Consider the following 19,909-nt stretch of genomic DNA (forward strand, 5'->3'; position numbering starts at 1 on the left):
CCCTGGGTGGCGCAGCAGTTTGGCGCCTGCCTTTGGCCCAGGGCGCGATCCTGGAGACCCGGGATCGAATCCCACGTCGGGCTCCCGGTGCATGGAGCCTGCTTTCCCTCTGCCTGTGTCTCTGCCCCTCTCTCTCTCTCTCTCTCTCTCTCTCTCTCTCTCTCTCTGTGTGTGACTATCATAAATAAATAAAAATTTATAAAAAAATAATAATAAATAAAGGCTTTCACTTGTACTCTCAGTGTATTATGCGCATACTTCTAAGGCAGTACTTACCATCTTAGGCTGTAACAACTGATTCTCTTGTCTGTTTTCATCACCAGCATATCACCTTCTGGAGGGTAAGGACCATGCCCTAATTTGTATTCCCAGCACCCCCTAAAATGCCTGGAATATAGAAGGAACTTAATAAAAACGAACGAATAACTGAACTAGTGAATGCCTCTCTACTTACCTAGTGGACTGAGACTAGTGAAAAAGATTAAATTGAACTATGTACAAATATTGAAAATGTCTGCTTATCAGTGCAGTTAGCAAAATTAACTATTAAATTATAGTAATAGAATGGAAGACTCTTTCAAGCAGAACTTTATAAGGTGCTATTTCTAGACATCATGTATTTAGAATCCAAATTTGCAAGCTTGGATCTTATTATTTCATCCAGTTTTCCAGTCTTGGGAAGATGAGGTCTTATCCACCAAATTCACAAGCTTTACTAGTACCAAAATGTTAAAGCAGTAGTTAACAATTGTGAGCCTGAACCACTGCCACACCTGTCTGGATTTAGGGTAACTGAAAACATTTTTTTAAATTAGGAAAGTGCTGAGCAATGTAATATTATGAAACAAAAGGATTTGGGTAACTGATGTAATACTTTTATGAAGAGGTTTAGGAAATATTTCTGCCCCACAGAAAAGAATACTTAAACCCACTTAATGGGGCAACTTTTCCTTTGATGTACTTAAGACACACGGGCAAATTATTACTGGATATATCACTTGTTTTCTAGGCTTCATGCTGAACATTCTGTTTCTTTTAGCTTTGGGGATTATATCATCATTACTCTATTTCATTTCAGTAAGTTCTATTGACACAAAATATTTGACTAAGTTGAGAAAATGTTTTTCCTCTCTAACTAGCAGCTCTCCTCTGTGTCTAGGAGTGAAGTCTTTTTTTTTTTCCTGTCTAGTATTAGAAAGTAGGAATTGTGATTTCATCGTCTCTGGGCTTGCAAGATCCTCATAATGCACTTAGCAAGTAATCTGCTTTGAAACCACAGTTAAGGCAAAACAGCTAAAGAGATTAGGTTTTAAATAGTATGACCGTGGGGTGCCTGGTGGGCTCAGTCAGTAGATCATGTGACTCTTGATCTCAGCATTGTGAGTTGAATCCCACTTTTGGTGTAGAGATTACTTCAAAATAAAACCTTTTTAAAAAATATTTTATTTATTTATTCATGTGAGACAGAGAGGAAGAGACACAGGCAGAGGGAGAAGCAGGCTCCCTGCAGGAACCTGATGCGGGACTAAATCCCAGGACCCTGAGATCACAACCTGAGCCAAAGGCTCAACCACTGAGCCACCCAGGTGCCCAAAATAAAACTTTTAAAAATAATAATATGACCTTATAAATTTATATAAGAAGAGAAATACTGCTTATCCTCTTCTTATTGGTACCCAAACTATTGTCATATCAAGCCAAGTAAACATTGAATTATTAAGCATTACTCATTATCATATCATGCCTTTGTGAACTTAACAACTGACAAAAGTACACTAATAAAGTGTAAAATTTATTTTGACTAGAAGTAGCTATTCTTAAACCAATAGTGCCTACCAAAAATAAACTATGTGTGGCTACAGAATTTTTGAAATTTATTTTATTTTGTTAAAATATCAGTAACATAAGAAACTTAAATTATGATTAGGAAGCAGAAGTGAATTAAGAAGTAGATGGCACCCAATAGGTCCACTTCATATACAGCCCATAGAAAGGAAAAAACGACATCAAAATGTAGTCTCTAGTTATTTAGTTATGTACTCAACGTTTTTGACTAAAGAAAAAAGGTAAAATCAACCATGATTTTTAGCAAAGTAAAATTAAATGCACAGGGGCACCTGAGTGGCTCAGTGGTTGAGCATCTGCCTTTGGCTCAGGTCATGATCCTGGGGTCCTGGGATCGAGTCCCACACGGGCTCCCCATAGGGAGCCTGCTTCTCCCTCTGCCTATGTCTCTGCCTCTCTCTCTGTGTCTCTCATGAATAAATAAATAAAAATATTTTTTTAAAAAACTGCACAGAATTGATGAGTGATTAATTTAGCTACTTCCAAATTAATATTTTGGGATCCCTGGGTGGCTCAGCGGTTTAGCGCCTGCCTTTGGCTCAGGTCGTGATCCTGGAGTCCCGGGATCAAGGCCCAAATCAGGCTCCCTGCACAGAGCCTGCTTCTCCCTCTGCCTGTGTCTCTGCCTCTCTTTCTCTCTCTCTCTCTGTATCCCTCATGAATAAATAAATAAAATCTTTTTTAAAAATTAATATTTTGATCCATTTTATTATTTTACATAAATTCAGAATTTCCATGCTTATACATACAAAACATATATACTCACACACCAGAAATATTACCCATACTTCAAACTTTCTGATACCCACAGATAGAAAAATAATCCAGCAAATTGCATTTTAAACAGTTACCTTGTTCACAGATCTTTAATTCATTTTTATGGTAGTGAAATATATGAACACCTAAAAATTATATATGAAGAAAACACCGGAAAACATTTTTTTGTATTATTCTTTTTTTCCCAACAGGTTTAACATTGACTGTCATACATTCAAACAAAAGGAAAGATGTTCTGGAATCTGAAGGTCTTTTAAATGGGTAAAAATATGTATTTCTTCACCTGGGAGGAATAAGCTACTAGTTTCACAGGAAAAGCATAATTTCTCCTGGAATTTGATTTTTAAAAAAGGTTTAGTAAATACTGAGATGAATCAATGTCACTCTCCTCTTTCTGAAAAGTGTTTTACATTAGAATACTTAACTCAAAAAAAAAAAAGAATACTTAACTCAGGTCATATATTCTATATTATTGTTGTCCAAAATTTTCATTCAGTCTTGCTTTTTAATATTCCCAAATTATCATGATCATTGTTATTGTTAGCAGAGGAAGTGCCCATTTAGATTTATCCTTGTTTATACCAGTTTTGGGAGTTTTATTGATTCTTGTATCTTCTTTCTTTTGAGTTTTCATTCTTCCTGAAGTATCCCTTAGAAATTCTTTTGATGAGAGCATGCTAATAATAAAATTGGTGTTGACTTGTCTAAAAATGTTTTTATTTTGCCTTATTTTATTTAGAAATTTTTATGTCTAATATTGAGTTCCAAATAGTAAAAAGTTGTAAATCAAATAGAACCCCACAAAGCATTTAACTTATGTCTATTATCTATCTAGATTGCTCTAGAGAGAAAGCAGCAGTAGAGAATTTTCAGTATAATAAGTGCTATTATATGGAATTTAAAGATGGAAATGATAAACTTACGATATTTAAGTATCCCTGATTTTTATTGTTGCTAAATCATCTATGAAGTTCATTGAGAAAAAGAAAAATCATTTCAAAGTTGTCAGATAATCTGTTGTGTAGATCCTCAAAGATGAAAACCTCACATGTGTAAGAAAATGAGATTGAATTCTCATGGTGACTTGTCTGTTATTGATAGGATTCAGTTAATAAAATTAGGATCCCTTGCATTTGAGGATGTGAAGTAGTCCAGTTTTTTAGATTTTGTTTTTTAGAAAAATGTATGACCATCAGCTCACCTGGCTGGCTCAGTCAAAAGAACACACTACTCTTCTCAGGGTCGTGAGTTTGAACCCCACATTGAGTGTAGAGATTACTTAAAAATGAAATCTAAAAGGGGCACTTGGGTGGCTCAGTAGGTTAAATGTCTGCCTTTGGCTCAGGTCATGATCCTGGGATCCAGCCCTAAGTGTTGACTGGGCTCCGTGCTCACTGGGGAGCCTGCTTCTCCCTCTGCCCCTCCCCTCACTTGTGCTGGCTCTCTCTCTCTCAAATAAGTAAAATCTTTTTTAAAAATCTTAAACACTTAAAAAAAATGTATGACCATCAAAAAGAAAGATAAAAAGGAATTAGCACAATTGGAGAGTAAGTTAACAGAAAATACAACAGTGCCTTTCCAAGATAAGCAGGCACAAACTAGAGAAGAATAAAATAGCCAAAAACAGTCATGATTTACTTTGGCCTTCCAAGTAAATAATGACACAAATATAATTCCATTTTCTTGGTTTTCTTTTGTCTTCAGTACAAGTTCCTGCATAATTGTACATAATCAGCATATTGGAGCAGATTTCCCATGGACTAACTTTTCATTTGTGGTGGAATACAATTTTGGAGAGAACTCCTGTTGGACCGAACACTGCAAGAAATTGAATATTCCTCACAGGGCCTTCAAAGTGATTCTTCCAGACACAGTTTTAAAGAGTAAGAATATATACTAAAATCCTTTTGTGGTTGTGGTAGAATGGAAATTGTCTGTTTTCTGCATCTGATCTGTGGAAAGAGAATGAGCCATGGCATTAGAGGATTTGCGTTCAAGCTTGAACCCCAGTGCTCTGGGTGACCTTGGGCAGGTTCTTTATCCCTTATCTCATATTCCTCATTTGTAAAGTAAGCTTTACTGGCTATATTTGTCTTCATCCCTTACCTTCTAATTTTTACTTATAATAGGACAATTTATTATAATTATGTCTAATCTTCACCGGATACTTCAGCAATAGTATTTTTTATTGAATTTTAGGGGAAAATTCTATTGTAGTATATTGACTGATTCAGAAAACTTAATGTGCAACAAAAAATTACACACAAACCCTTCTGAAAGAGTCTAATAAAACCACTTTGTATATCATTTTAGTTTCTTTGTATTTCTCAGCAACACTGCATGTGACTCAAGTTGTGAATTCTCACATCCATTAAATTAAAAAGCCCATACGTTTCTAGTCCCAGTGCATCCCTTTCAATACTTGCTATAAATTACTTTCTGTCCACCTCTAATCTGGGAAGTTTGAATTCTAAGACATTCCAATTCAATTCTAAAAAATACAGTCACCATAACTATTACTTTGGAATCTTTGATATAGAGAATTAAATGTTAAATTGATTAAATAATTGAAACATGGCCCCCCCCAAAAAAAACATAAAAGATAAGCATCCTAGTTTATATGTAGAGGCTTCTTCCATTCTTTTGAAGATGAACTTAATTGACTGAGCCAATTCCTTATTTGGAGCATTTACAATGCTTCAATTTTACACTATTGTACTATAAGATTTATAGTACCTTATGTATCTTTTTTATTTTTATATACTTGTTCTAAGAATTAAAATGAATTCCTGAGTCAAAGGTATACACACATTTATATATTGCCAATATCCTTCCAGAAATGCTATCTCAGTATTTGTGCAGAAAGTATGAGAATCCCTTCCCCAATATCTTTACTGTAGTAGGTGTTATTATTCCCTTAAATATTTGGCAGAATTACAGGCAGAAAATATTTTATAGTTATAGTTAATTAATTACAGATAATGTCTTTGATTATATGTATCTTTTCAGAAGTGAATTGATCTTGTATAGCCATTCTTTTGTAAATTGCCTATTAATGTTCTTTGTCCATTTATCTATTGACGTATTTACTATTTTTCTAATAATGTATCATATAGTACTTTTAGTAAATTCTGTTAATGCTGTTTTATTTTTAGGTAGTAGGATAACATAGTTTTTATTTTATTCTTCAGACCTTTCTTTTTTCTGACTTCTGATTTTTTATAATGGATATGTTTTATTTTTATACTACTCTTTGAACATACAATTGCTATTCTCATGGTTAGGAAAAAAGAGAAATATTTATAAACTTTCTCTTATTTAGGAAGTACCTTGCTGGATAGTTTTGGTGGTTTTCTTCTGGAAATTCAGGTTCCATATGTGTTTTTTGCATCTGAAGGACTTCTTAATACTCCAGAAATACTTCAGTTGCTAGAATCCAAGTAAGTTATTGATTTCATAACGTTAGCAAAGGTAAATATATCCTAAATGGCTAAACATTATGCTATATATGTGGCACTATTTTTCTCTGATTCAAGCATGCAATTATATCACATAGGAATAGTTTTCCAGAGAGTTTATGTCAAGTTACACGTCTCTCCCTGTAGTACACCATAATAATTACTGAATACTATCTTTTTTGGTAAGACATATCAGTCTTATGGAGAAAGCATATTTGATTATTGTTTATATTTATATTTTACTTTCATTTCTTTTGTTATCTGGAAATATGAGCAATTTATGATTCTTTTTTACTGTGAATTTTATGGTCATATCTTTGGGTCATTGATAATATTGAGAATGAGTGTTCTTAGAGGGCTTTAAATACGGCATGGGAAACAGGACTGTGAAGTTCTAAATGAAATACCTAAGTTCTAAATGAGACATCTGGGTGGCTCAGTGGTTGAGCCTCTGCCTTCAGCTCAGGGCGTGATCCTGGATTCCCCGATCAAGTCCTGCCATCAGGATTTCTGCACGGAGCCTGCTTCTCCCTCTGCTTATGTCTCTGACTCTCTGGGTCTCTCGTGAATAAACAAATAAATCTTTAAAAAAAAATAAATACCTAAGGCAATGCACATCTCAATTAATTAGTCATATATACTGAATAAAATCATAATTTCATTCCTCAAATTTATAAAGTAAAATAAATTGATGTATGAAAGAAAAGGCATGGTAGTTCAAATAATTTAATATGCAGGAGAACAATACAGCTTTTCTTAAAATTTTTTTCTTGGCCATTTCATCACCCCAAAATATGATATTTTACAGATATAATATCACACTAGTGGAAAGATGCTGCAGTGAGTCATTGAAACTCTTTGGAGGTACAGAGTGTTATGTGGTGGTGACAATTGATGAACACACTGCCGTAATGTTGCAGGTAAAACTGTATAGTAAAAAACATAAATCAAATATATTAAAATATATGTATAACCGTGTAATTTATTATTAGCTTTACCTCAGAGAGCTTAACTATAATCCATTAGTGGTATCTTCCGAAACTTTGCAAATGGACAATAAGTATCAAAATTACCACTATGGAAAATGACTATTACCAAGCTTCTTCAATGCCTTCTAACTTTTAACATACTTTAAGAAGACAAAGCATATATGGAATCTCTAATGTTATATATTGACCTATTTCAAAATATATTTACAGAATAATTACATTGTTGAAAACCTTAAAAATAAAATAGTAGCCACCATGTTTCTTGAAAGGTGGTAGTATATTAGGGGTACATGGGTGGCTCAGTTGCTTAAGCATCTGCCTTCTGCTCAGGTTGTGATTTTGGGGTCCTGGAATCAAGCCCTGCATGGGTCTCCCTGCTCAGGGGGAGTCTGCCTTTCTTTCTGCCTCCTCCCCCCTGTTTGTGCTTTCTCTCTCTCTCTCTCTCTCTCTCTCTCTCCCTCCCTCCCTCCCTCCCTCCCTCCCTTTCCCTCTGGTAAATAGGTAAAATCTTTAAAAAAAAGATTAAAATTTTAAAAAAAATTTTAAAAAGAGGGGGTAGTATATTAATCCATGATTAGTAACATGGATTTCCTCTAAGGTAAGTGGGGACTGCCTGTAAGTAAGCCGATATTAAAAAAAAAAGAAAATTTCTCTTTAAAAAATTCCCTAAAAAAAAAAAAAAAAAAAAAAATTCCCTATAGTTTGGAATTTAAGATGTACAAATTCTTGACTGAATCTCTCTGATATGTTTGCTTGATTGAAGTACAAATTACAAAGAAAATAATTCGGTAGAGTGGAAATAAGAAGGGGAAACCAGGTTTGGTGATATGTAGTATAAATTAATGGCAAATATTATGGTAAAGTAGAAATCTAATCTGATGAGCAAATATTAACAGTGTAAGAATTATGTGATGGAAACACAAACCTCTGTTAGAGGGGTTCTTAAGAGCTACTATGTCTTACATATTTAAAGTTTAAAAAGTTTTTTAGGGGGAAATACCATTTGGGGAACTGTTTTAATCTTAATTCATAGTTACATAACTTAGAGTGAAACACTTCCTGAATCATTCACTCTATCAGAAATTAATTGCATTAGAGGAAAAAGACAATTCTAGACCATTTGAGAGCGATTCCTGAAAATCCATTGATGGCTTCTATGTCATCTTCCTTAAATCAGCATTCAGTGCAGATTATCCCATAGGTTTTTGAACATATTTTGTATTGCCCTTAGGAGAGCCAGATCCCTATCGATAAAGGATTTTGCCCAAATTGGGGCACTCTGTAGGCTGCTTTCTTTATATCTACAGTTGAAGAGATTCATGAGCCCTCCTTGCTGAAGCTATCATTCGCTGGTTGGCATCTATAGTTTTTCCCCAACTACTTCCAGTGAGATTTTAAATTTTCCACAAAATGGAGCCCATACCCATGCCTCTTCTCACATTATAATTTATATATGTCATAGATTCTTGACATATGATAACAATAATTTCATAACAACTGTTCAACCTAGTGAATCTTTTTATTTTATTTTATCTATTTTCTGGTAGGACCTAGAAGAATTGAATTGTGAGAAGGCATCAGACAATATCATTATGAGACTGTTGGCATTATCATTCCAGTACAGCTATTGTTGGATAATCTTATATACCAAAAAAACATTAAACTCAGAGTAAGTAAGCATTTCTTCATCCAAAGTCACGTTTATATTTATTAAGTTATTTGGTCCTCTTCTTTGAGTAAAAGTAGCTATGCAAATTTTCCATTTGCTCATCTAGTTTGCTTTGAGCCCACGGATCCTCAAGGGGGAGGCATGCCCATAAGAAAACAAGTCTGAATTTTAGAGATGTTATATTTCCACTGGATATTCTTTGCAAATCATCCTCTACTTCACTAAGAAATGCTGCTTCAAATGCTTCACTTTTTACTACTTTTTAGTTTCTGGACTTGTCTGTTAAAAGATGCCATCTCAGTCACTTCTCTCTAAAAGCTTATTAAATTTACCAACTAAATAGCTTCTTGTTCTACTTTGTTCCATTGATATGGTTAACTTAAAAATTATAAAAAATCCATGCCAAGACACAGGCTCAAGTTATCATTATATGTCCTTCCTTTCCTTCATCTCAAAATTTTATGAACCCACATAAAAGGAAGCTGCCACTTCCTTTTTTTATTCTCTGCAGTCTGGCTTCTCTTCCTACATCTGTACTGATCCCTGTCTCTCAGAATCACCCAACCTCCAAGAGTATTTTTATCTTTCACTGTTCTAAAGTATTTATTTATTTATTTATTTATTTATTTATTTATTTATTTATTTATTTATTTATTTTTAAAGATTTATTTATTTATGATAGAGAGAGAGAGGCAGAGACACAGGAGGAGGGAGAAGCAGGCTCCATGCCAGGAGCCCGACGTGGGACTCGATCCCGGGACTCCAGGATTGCGCCCTGGGCCAAAGGCAGGCGCTAAACTGCTGAGCCACCCAAGGATCCCCACTGCTCTTAAGTTTTTTTTTTTTTTAGTAATAAATTTATTTTTTATTGGTGTTCAATTTGCCAACATACAGAATAACACCCAGTGTTTATCCCGTCAAGTGCCCCCCTCAGTGCCCGCCACCCAGTCACCCCCACCCCCCGCCCTCCTCCCCTTCCACCACCCCTAGTTCGTTTACTAGAGTTAGGAGTCTTTATGTTCTGTCTCCCTTTCTGATATTTCCTACCCATTTCTTCTCCCTTCCCTTCTATTCCCTTTCACTATTATTTATATTCCCCAAATGAATAAGAACATATAATGTTTGTCCTTCTCCGATTGCTCTTAAGTTTTGAAACCGTTGCCAGTGCTTCCTTACTGGAAGCTCTTCAGTCCCATGACACTTCATAGTTCTGATCTTCTATCTCTCTAACTGCTCTTTCTCTGTCTTTACCTCTTCTTCTGTCTTGTCCCAGTCTCAATACATCTGAATTCTCTACTTTCTTCTGTTGGATCCATTAGAAACCTTACCCTCTGCCATAGCATCAATCATCATCTTTCTGGTATATAATTATTTTATTTATATCCACAGGTGCAGTCACTTTGAAATTCCTGACATGCATCTCTAATGTTGTGTTAAATTTTTCCACCCTGATATTTTATAGGCTCTCAAATTTAACATGTTCCAGGGTGAATTCACTATATTCTCTATTCCCTCCAAAAGTATCTCCTCTCTTCTGCCATTTAGCTATTTATGACCACTGCCTTTCTTTTAGTCACTGAAATTAGAAAACAAATCTTATGGATTTAACCACTAGTCTCTTTTTTATTTATCGCCTGTCTCCATTTATATTACCAGCATTTTAGTTCAGATCTTACTATTTTATGTGGACTGCTAAAATAGACTACCAACTGTTTTCCCACCTCCAGATGGTCTCCGTGTTACTTTCTATCATCTGTCATACATTCAATTAATAAACCAAAAACCAGTCTCTTACTGTTTCTCTCTGATAAAAAGCCTTCACTGACTTCCCTATTATCTACTGAATACATTCATACTATTCACCCTAATACTTAAAGTCTTCAGGATATAATCCCAACCTATATTTTCATGCTTAATTTTCACTGCCTTCCATTTTAGCCAGAAGGATTGCTTATTGGTTGGCAAACATGGTCCTTACTTTCCCACTACTACTTTTGCTGATACATTTCTCTCTTCCTACAATATTCCCTACTTCCTCCAACTATTTGATCTGGTGAAATTGTGCCCATTTTTCAAATACTATCCCCAAATATCACTTTTTCTTTTCAATCTTTCCTTAATATCCTTTAATTCATGCACACATATAGTTAATTGTGACCTCTCCATCCTTTGAACTGTGTCAGGCTCCCTGCTCAGCTCGGAGTCTCCTTGTCCCTCTCCCTCTGCCCCTCCTCCCACTCATAGGCTGTCTCTCTCTCTCTCAAATAAATAAATAAAAACCTTAGAAATATATTATTTAGTTATTATAGAAGGTATAGAGGTCTTTCCATACTTGACATTGCATATGTGATTTTTTTTCTTTACTGACTTCCCTGTTTGATTCCATTTTTGTTTATGTACTATACCAAGTTCTTTGCATACAATTGTTATTATGTGAGGATAAGTATAAGTTAAAATGTAAGAGTCCAAACACCTTGGCTCTTGTTTCTTTTTCCATTAAACTCCAGCAAGTCATTTAACCTTGTTTTTCCTTTCTTCCAAAATTGAGAAATAAAAATCATAATTTAGGTCTAAAATCTTCATTTTGAGTATTAGTAAAGGCTGTACAGCATTTTAAGCTTGGAACTTGCTTGTAAAGCATTTAAGCTTTAAGATCTTGGAAGTATCCTATAGATAAAACTGTTTTGGAAAAAATTTTAAGTTGTTTTTTAGATTGCTATTCACCTATGTTTCAGAGGTGTAATCGATGTACAGCAAAAAAAAAAAAAAAAAGAGGAGACTCACGTTGATCACCCAGATTTTCATGAAAAGAAAAACTAATTATCCCCCCGCCCACCTCCCTTCCCCCCGCCCACCTCCCTTTCCACCACCCCTTGTTCATTTCCCAGAGTTAAGAGTCTCTTATGTTCTGTCTCCCTCTCTGATATTTCCCACTCATTTTCTCTCCTTTCCCCTTTATTCCCTTTCACTATTATTTATATTCCCCAAATGAATGAGACCATATAATGTTTGTCCTTCTCCGATTGGCTTATTTCACTCAGCATAATACCTTCGAGTTCCATCCACGTCAAAGCAAATGGTGGGTATTTGTCGTTTCTAATGGCTGAGTAATATTCCATTGTATACATAAACCACATCTTCTTTATCCCTTCTTCTTTCGATGGCTTTATCCATTCATCTTTCGATGGCAGGAGTCTTCTCCTAATAGAATCACACAGAATGTGTTTAATTTCCACAGGAAAGAGTTGTGACAACACTTGTAAAATGTTGTGTACCAGGAAAACTCACTAAAGACTCAGTGCCCAAGGCTCTCACTAAAGATTGGTCACGTAGGCACCCTCTACCTAGCACATATCAAAATTCTACATTCTCCTCAAGAAGAAAAGCAGGGTTCAGCAGAAACCACCTTGTTTGTACAATTTAGGCACAGCAAGCCACTCTTTTCAGCCACTTTTATGGAAAGAGTTTGCCTGGGAAAAAAACTAGCAAGGCCAAGAAAGAAAAACCAAGAAATTGAGAGAGCCCTTGTCTCAATGAAATGGCTTCAGTACCTGAACCCAATGATGCCTTATCCCCCGACTTCTTACTAATATAAAGCAATAAATTTTTGGTGCTTAAAGTGGATAAAGATAATAGAAATATCTGGCTATAGCTCAAGATTCACATCTGAACTGCTTAATAACCATAGAAGAAAAAAGAGTGTTCTTTTAATTGAAATATAATTGGCATACTAGATAGTGTATGTTTAAGGTCTACAACATGCTGATTGTTTGTATATCGCAATATGATTACCACTGTAGGGTTAGCTAACACCTCCATCACATTACATAACGATTATTTTTAGTGTTTTTTCTAACAGCTCAAGAAAAAGACCCAGGGAGGATTCTAGTTATCCTGAGTTTGGTCATGTGTTTGTTCATATCTGAACCTGTTACTTTGGCCAGGGGGATAGAGTATTTTAGTTGGCACCAGTCAGATAGCCATCCCTGGAGCCACTAAAGGTATGAGTTAAACTTCTCTCCTCAAAAATATATTCTCAGTATCCCCTAGATTTAACTGGATTCTTAAAGAATGGAGGTGGAACCATCTTCTCAACAGAGTGCTGAATCTGCCACACAGCATTATCTTAGCCAGATTATTCTCATAACCTGAAATGTGGAAATGAAATGAACTAATAGGTACAATCACACATCGAATGAGTACAAGTATAGTATTACAATTTTTTTTTTAGGTACCATCTTACAGAAAAAACACTTCATCATCTAGCACTGATTTATGCAGCTTTGGTATCATATGGGCTAAAATCAGAAGAACTGGTTGTAAAGGTATTCTTTTCTTAAATGTTTGTTTATAAGTATTTTTCATAAACCAAAACTATACTCAAACTCAAGTGCCCAGTGCAAAGAAACATTAAATTAGTAAACTAAAAAAAAAAATGCCTTAAAGCTCTTTAAAGAATAGTTTTCAAGTTAATAAATATTCTTTCCACTTAAACTTCTGGTCTAAAAGCTTTTAATGAGGGGGTTGGGTGGCTTAGTCAGTTAAACATCTGCCTTTGGTTCAGGTTAAGATCCCAGAGTCCTTTTTTCCAGAGCAGAACCTTCAAAAAAATTAAAAGATTATGCATTAAAAAAAAAAAGATCCCAGAGTCCTGGGATCCCAGAGCCCCATGTCGGGCTCGCTGCTCAGTAGGGAGACTGCTTCTCACTCTCCCTTTGCTGCTCCCCCTGCTTGTGCTTTTTCCAAAATAAATAAAATTTAAGAAATTAAAAGCCTTTAATGAATTTAAAGTCATAAAATAAAGAAAATTAAGAAATTAAAAGCCTTTAATGAGTTTAAAGTCATAAAATAAATAAAATTAAGAAATTAAAAGCCTTTAATGAATTTAAATTCATATTTTATCTCTTAATTATTACTTGGCAGGATATGAATAAATAAATATGCATTGATTAAAAATGTTGACTTGTGAAACATACTCTTTGTATCTGCTGTAGTGATCTCTAACCAGTATCCTTTCTTGGTTCTTTTTTCAATGTCCCACTGAAATTTAGACACTCCCCCAAATGCAAGGCTCAGTCCTCTTCTGTTATCACCTTATACCCTTTCCTTAATAAATTCAGACATTCCCACAAACTTAGCTTTCATTTCTGAGTATAATCCTTAAATTTTTCTTGACTTTTCTTAAGATCTGCACCTATATTCTAGCATTCTACTGGAAGTCTCCACATGATTATCCCACAGGTGCCGCCAACCCTACATGTCCAAAACACAACTTCTCATCCTCCTCAAACTTAATTAATGACATTACTACTGTAATCAGTAGCTGCAGTGTGTCTAGAGTACGTCTCTTCATCCTACTCTCCCTGCTTTTTCTCAAGTTCAGGCCTTCACCTCTCACTTGGAGTTTCAAAGCAACTCCCTGACTAATATCTTTATTTCTAATTATTCTCCTCTGGTGCATCATTGACACCAATTACATTTCTGAAATACAGCTGCGAACATTTCACTTCCTCAACTGTAAGCTCCTAAAGGAAAGGAAAATGTGTATTTGTTTTCCCGGTCCCTCGCACCCAGCACAGTGTCAAATATGTAGTAGACTCTTCATAAATATGTTGTTAAATTGAATTTTCTTGCTCAAAAGACCTTCCATAGCTTCCTACTTCATTCAAAATAGAGATCAAACTCAGCTAGATTCACACTTCATGATTTGGCCCCTAGTTATCCTTCCTTTAGCATAATTCTACCCACCATTTCCTGAATATGTCCACACTATCACCATACAGCTAGTGGACAAACATGTCATACCAGCCTGTCTCCCACTTCCCCTTACTGCCAGCCTTCAGAGTTGTCTTTTGTTGCCCAGCTCAAATACTATCTTTAAGAAATGTTCCCCAGGTATATCCTCTCAGGATAAATCTCTCCTCCCATTCTCCCAAGAGCACTTTATACCTTTATTATAGCATGAGATATTCACTCTTATACCATCCACCCTGGAGGGTAAGAACCAGACCCTTTTTTGTAAAATGTATAGCATCCAACATGGTGCTTTGTACGCAATGAAAATGTTCAACAAATATCTACTGAATAGAATTAAATCAGAGCACAATCTGTTAGGAAAATTAACAAATGATTTATTTGAAATAGAATCCCAATCATTTTGATTATATGATGCATATTAAATATTGAAAGAAAATTCTTAGAAAAGTTATCACTGAATGACAAATATAAGTTTGTCTCATTTATCCATTCAAGTGTGGTTTCACCTCTTAAACAGCCTCTTTTCAGCTAATGGTAAGCTGTTTTATGCAAAATATACTTCAGAGAATCATTTTACTCCTCTATCCCTGGCTTATATGATACAGTGAGTAATACTATATTCAGGTACAGTGACATGGCCCGTAGAGGACATGTTCCAAGGAAGGCATTTTGGGATGGAACAGGAAGTACTGCTGAGGCACAATTCATTCCAAACAAAAGTCGGCTTCCCACCTGGATCAAACTATTCCAAAAGCTTTTCAAGTTTTACATAAAAATCTTAAAGGAGGTCAGTTTTTCATTGAATTTGAGAAACAACTATCAACTTGCTCTATTATCAATATACCAATACTCAAGCCTCCTCTTCTTCTGACTTGATGACACTACCACCTTAAAGGGGGTTCCCTAGACTCATTATTTTATTTTATTTTTAAAGATTTTATTTAATTATTCGTGAGAGACACACACACACAGAGACAGAGGCAGAGGGAGAAGCAGGCTCCATGTAGGGAGCCTGATGTGGGACTCAATCCCGGGTCTCTAGGATCACGCCCTAGACTGATGGTGGCACTAAACTGCTGAGCCACTGGGGCTGCCCCTCATTATTTTAGAGTATATTGTTGCTTTACTTTACTGTATTTAGTAATATGGCTTTTGGCCTTTTAGAGCACATCAGTATGGATGTAAAAAAATTTTTTTCAGGCATCTGATGAGTCTAGTGATCAAGGAAGCATTAGGAAGCTTAAGTACATTTTCTTAAACTAAAAGAAAATACTGCTTGTAGTGTTATGCTATATTTTATTCTAATGTCAAAAAAAGTTCTATAAATTGTTATGAATTCAGAATTCATATAAACATATATGCAAAATTTTGAAAACAATGCAGAATTCAGATAAACATATATGCAAAATTTTGAAAACAATGTTAGGGGAGTCCTGAATCTCCCAAGGTCTAGCCATGAGCTCCAGAATCCTTGCCCTAATAAATTAAGGTAATGTTCATTACCATCACCATAAAATTGTGCCTTTTTATATTTAAATAAAAGTGTCAAATCTTCTCAAAACATCCAAAACTGCAATAAAATTAATTAGGAATCAGTGTTACTTCTGTGCTCTCTATACATATTTGGGGTGCCTGGGTGACTCAGCCAGTTAAGTGACCGACTCTTGATTTTGGCTCAGATCATGATCTCAGGGTCATGAGACTGAGCCTGAGTTGAGCCCCAGCCAGGCTTTCCACTCCACTGGGGGTGGAGACTGCTTAAGATTCTTTCTCTCTCTCCCTCTCACTTTGCCCCTCCCCACACTGCTCACATACTTGTTCTCTCAAAAAAATATCTATACATATTTAATATAATTTAAAGAAAGTCCTTCTTTAGGATACATGTACTCCCCAGATATGTGCTAACAGTTTTGTATTTGTTATCTTATGAAAGAAAAAAATTGCCATATTTATTTTATGAGGTTTGTACAATCTTTGTTTCCTGAATTTTCACTACAGGACAGGACATTTATATTTCTAAGATACGATTATTTCGGGCAGTGTTCCCTATACATATTAAACTGCTAACCCATGGACTGGGGTGCCTGAGTGTACAGCTGGGTTGAGCCACTGACTCTTGGTTTTGACTCCAGTCATGATCTTGGGGCGGCAGATTTTAATATTTGAGTATAATTTTAGATATAATTTATTAAAATGTCCATGTGAAATCTAGCATATCTTATAAGGATAAGCAATTGTCTTTCCTTCTTTTAATACGATATCCTTATACCTGGGTAGCTTAGGGGTTTAGCACCTGCCTTCGGCTCAGGGCATGATCCTAGAGTCCTGGGATCGAGTCCCACATCGGGCTCCCTGCATGGAGCCTGCTTCTCCCTCTGCCTGTGTCTCTGCCTCTCTCTCTCTCTCAATGTCTCTCATGAATAAGTAAATAAAATCTTTAAAAAAAATAATATGATATTATAGTTTTCCAATTTTTAGAACTAAATTTCTTCACTTCCATTCAGCATTTATTAATAAATTTATTTGAAATTTAGATGTCAATAATATTTAATATTTTGCTTTTTCAAGTTAAATCTAATAGTTCTCAAAAATAAGAATTTTAAAAATATAGTGCAAGATTTTTCAAAATGACATTAAAAGATAAAGAATTTTTATAGATGTATTTGATTCTATATTCAAAAAGAAGAAAAGTTTTTTTTGTTTTGTTTTAAGATTTGATTTATTCATGAGCGACACAAAGAGAGAGAGAAAGAGAGAGGCAGAGACACAGGCAGAGGGAGAAGCAGGCTCCATGCAGGGAGCCCAACGTGGGACTTGATCCTGGGTCTCCAGGATCACACCCTGGGCTGAAGGTGGCGCTGAACCGCTGAGCCACCTGGGCTGCCCAGAAGAAAAATTTTGATTTAGAGTATTTTGGGAATTGTTCATCCAATACTGGCTTATTTGATGCTAAGCTCTGTGTGTGTATGTATTAAACTTAACTCCAAAAAAATGTTTCTTAAAAAAAAATGTTTCTTAATATTTCTTACTTCCTGTCACTTGTGTTTTCCTCCATGCTCTTCTGGCTCTTTTGAAATGCCAGGCTTTTTCTTCTGCTTTCAGTTCTGTTTTTATCTTCTTCATCTTTTAGATTCATTTGAAGGAAATATGGTCCATGGGTCAGCAGAGTTGTGTTTTTTTTTTAATTATTTATTTTAGAGAGAGAAAGGGGTAGGAAAAGGGGAGATGGAGAGAGAGTCCTTAGCAGACTCTGTGCTAAGTGAGGATCCCGACAGGGGGCTCAGTCTCAATTCCCTGAGATCAGGACTGAGCCCAAACTAAGAATCAGTGGCTCAACCAACTGTACCACCCAGGTAACCCAGTCCATGGGTTAGCAGGTTAATATGGTTAGGGAACACTGCCCTAAATAATCATATCTTTTTTTTCTTCTAATTACAAACAATTTTTGAATGATATATTTTGCTTCCTTAATGTTTCCCATAATCTAATATATAAAAAATATATTTTAGCTTATAATTGCTCCAGGAGTGGAAGAGGCTGCACTGATAATTCGACAAATTGCTGATCACAATTTAATGACCTCGAAGAGAGATCCTCAAGAATGGTTGGATAAATCCTGGGTTGAAGTTTCACCATCAAAGGTTCATCTCCCAATATATAAATTAGATATTTGCAAAGCAAATATAAATACATGTACTTGAATTCTCTTTTTGGTAGCATATTTTTGTCCTATAATGTTTGCATGAGCATATTTAGCAGTAACCATAATATACAGCATTTATTTAGATAATTTTCCAGAATCATGGGTATTTTTCAACTTCACAGAAGTATTTTAATGAGATCTTTTATAATGAACTTCCAAAACAAGCATATTATAGGGTGATCTAATGACTTCAATGCCTAATATTTTTAAAACATAACTTTTTCTAATTCCTAAATTTAAATATTTAAGAGTAGTAAGTATAAGAATAGCAAAATTCTAGCATTCCATTTGCCAGTAATTTGGTTACATAATTACGACTGAAATAGAGTTGTAAAATATTTATAAGATTGAGTAGTTAAATTTTAGAAATTTCTTTTGTTTAAGCATATTTTCAAGTTCTCATACCAACCTAGTATCTGTTACCTTTATTTTTTTAATATAGTCAAATCATGAAACCATAAAAAAAGAATAATGAAGCTTTTTATATACTAACATGGAATGATACTTAAGATATATTACATGAAAAATGAAGTTGCAGTATAGAGATTGTATACTACCACTTGTGTAAAACAAGGGGAAATTAATGTTTATATGTGTTTGTAAATGAAGAAAATATCTCTGGAAGGATACCAAGAAATAATAACATTAGTTATCTGCAGAGGGGAGAACTGGGATAATGGGGTAAGGATAAGAGTTTTTACTGCACACCTTTTAGTACCTTTTTTAATTTTGAACCATGTGACTATTTTACCTATTCAAAAAATAAAATTATACAACAAATAAAATATTAATGTATTCATATACATTGATCAAACATTCATATATTTGTATATATTTAATCACAGATATTAAATATGCCTAAACAGAACATAGTACTATTGGCAAGTATGGGGATAATTAATTATGAGATGTATGTATGTCTGTGCAGTTTCTCTCTTACCAAGGCATGTCTAATCTACTCACATGTCTGTCATTTGATAAATCAAAGAGGGTGCAAAAAACCAGCACAATCCAGAAAGAAAAGGGAATATGGTAATAGTAAAACATGGTTGCTGTATTTCTAGACTGTTATGAGATCTCTCTGAAAACACACATTTTAGACCATCAAGGTCGGTTCTGGTTGATAGAAGTTCTTCCTATACTCTTCACAGCAAGGTTTTCCTGAAAGTATCATAAACATGGTTCATGTTAAACAATGATAGTAGTACATGGCCTACAAAGGGAGAGCTAAAGAAATCTTGAGGTATCTTAAAGTCCCCTAGATTTTCTCATTAGAGAATCTACCATTAGGTAAAACAATTGTTGTTTGAAGGAGATGAACTGTAACAAATTTTTTTGGATAAGTGACTAAAATGAACAAACTTTAAGATTTTTCTCAATTCTGAGAGCATATGAATCTTAACTGCCAAAGCTTCTTTCCCTACTAGCCATACTTTTTTCCAGGCATCTCAGATTGAGCAATAAGTGCAATGACAACAATTTTAATCTGCTAGGTTGAGCGAAGTATTGGCTGATTATTCCTTTAAACTCTTTTCTAGGAGGAAATGTACTTACTTGATTTTCCATCTATTAACCCACTGGTGGCTCAGCTCATGTTAAATAAAGGACCTTCACTGCACTGGATATTATTAGCAACTCTGGGTCAACTTCAGGAGCTTTTACCTGAAGTTCCAGAAAAAGTGTTAAAGGTTAGTTACTTGTATTCCATAGC

At 35.0% G+C, this 19,909-nt stretch overlaps 1 protein-coding gene across 2 annotated transcripts in view; it reads left to right on the plus strand.

Moving 5' to 3' along the window:
- Positions 1 to 19,909, plus strand: part of SHOC1 (shortage in chiasmata 1) — an 81,991-nt gene that overhangs the window by 55,393 nt on the left and 6,689 nt on the right. For both annotated transcript variants that reach the window (XM_072731973.1, XM_072731974.1), the window contains 8 exons: positions 2,814 to 2,883; positions 4,327 to 4,505; positions 5,945 to 6,062; positions 6,889 to 7,000; positions 8,617 to 8,738; positions 12,970 to 13,063; positions 18,005 to 18,136; positions 19,737 to 19,886. In XM_072731973.1, the coding sequence (XP_072588074.1) occupies positions 2,814 to 2,883; positions 4,327 to 4,505; positions 5,945 to 6,062; positions 6,889 to 7,000; positions 8,617 to 8,738; positions 12,970 to 13,063; positions 18,005 to 18,136; positions 19,737 to 19,886 (977 nt within the window). The remainder of the gene's footprint in view (positions 1 to 2,813; positions 2,884 to 4,326; positions 4,506 to 5,944; positions 6,063 to 6,888; positions 7,001 to 8,616; positions 8,739 to 12,969; positions 13,064 to 18,004; positions 18,137 to 19,736; positions 19,887 to 19,909) is intronic.

This window comes from Vulpes vulpes, chromosome 12 (assembly GCF_048418805.1).
Source record: "Vulpes vulpes isolate BD-2025 chromosome 12, VulVul3, whole genome shotgun sequence".
Lineage (NCBI taxonomy): Eukaryota > Metazoa > Chordata > Mammalia > Carnivora > Canidae > Vulpes > Vulpes vulpes.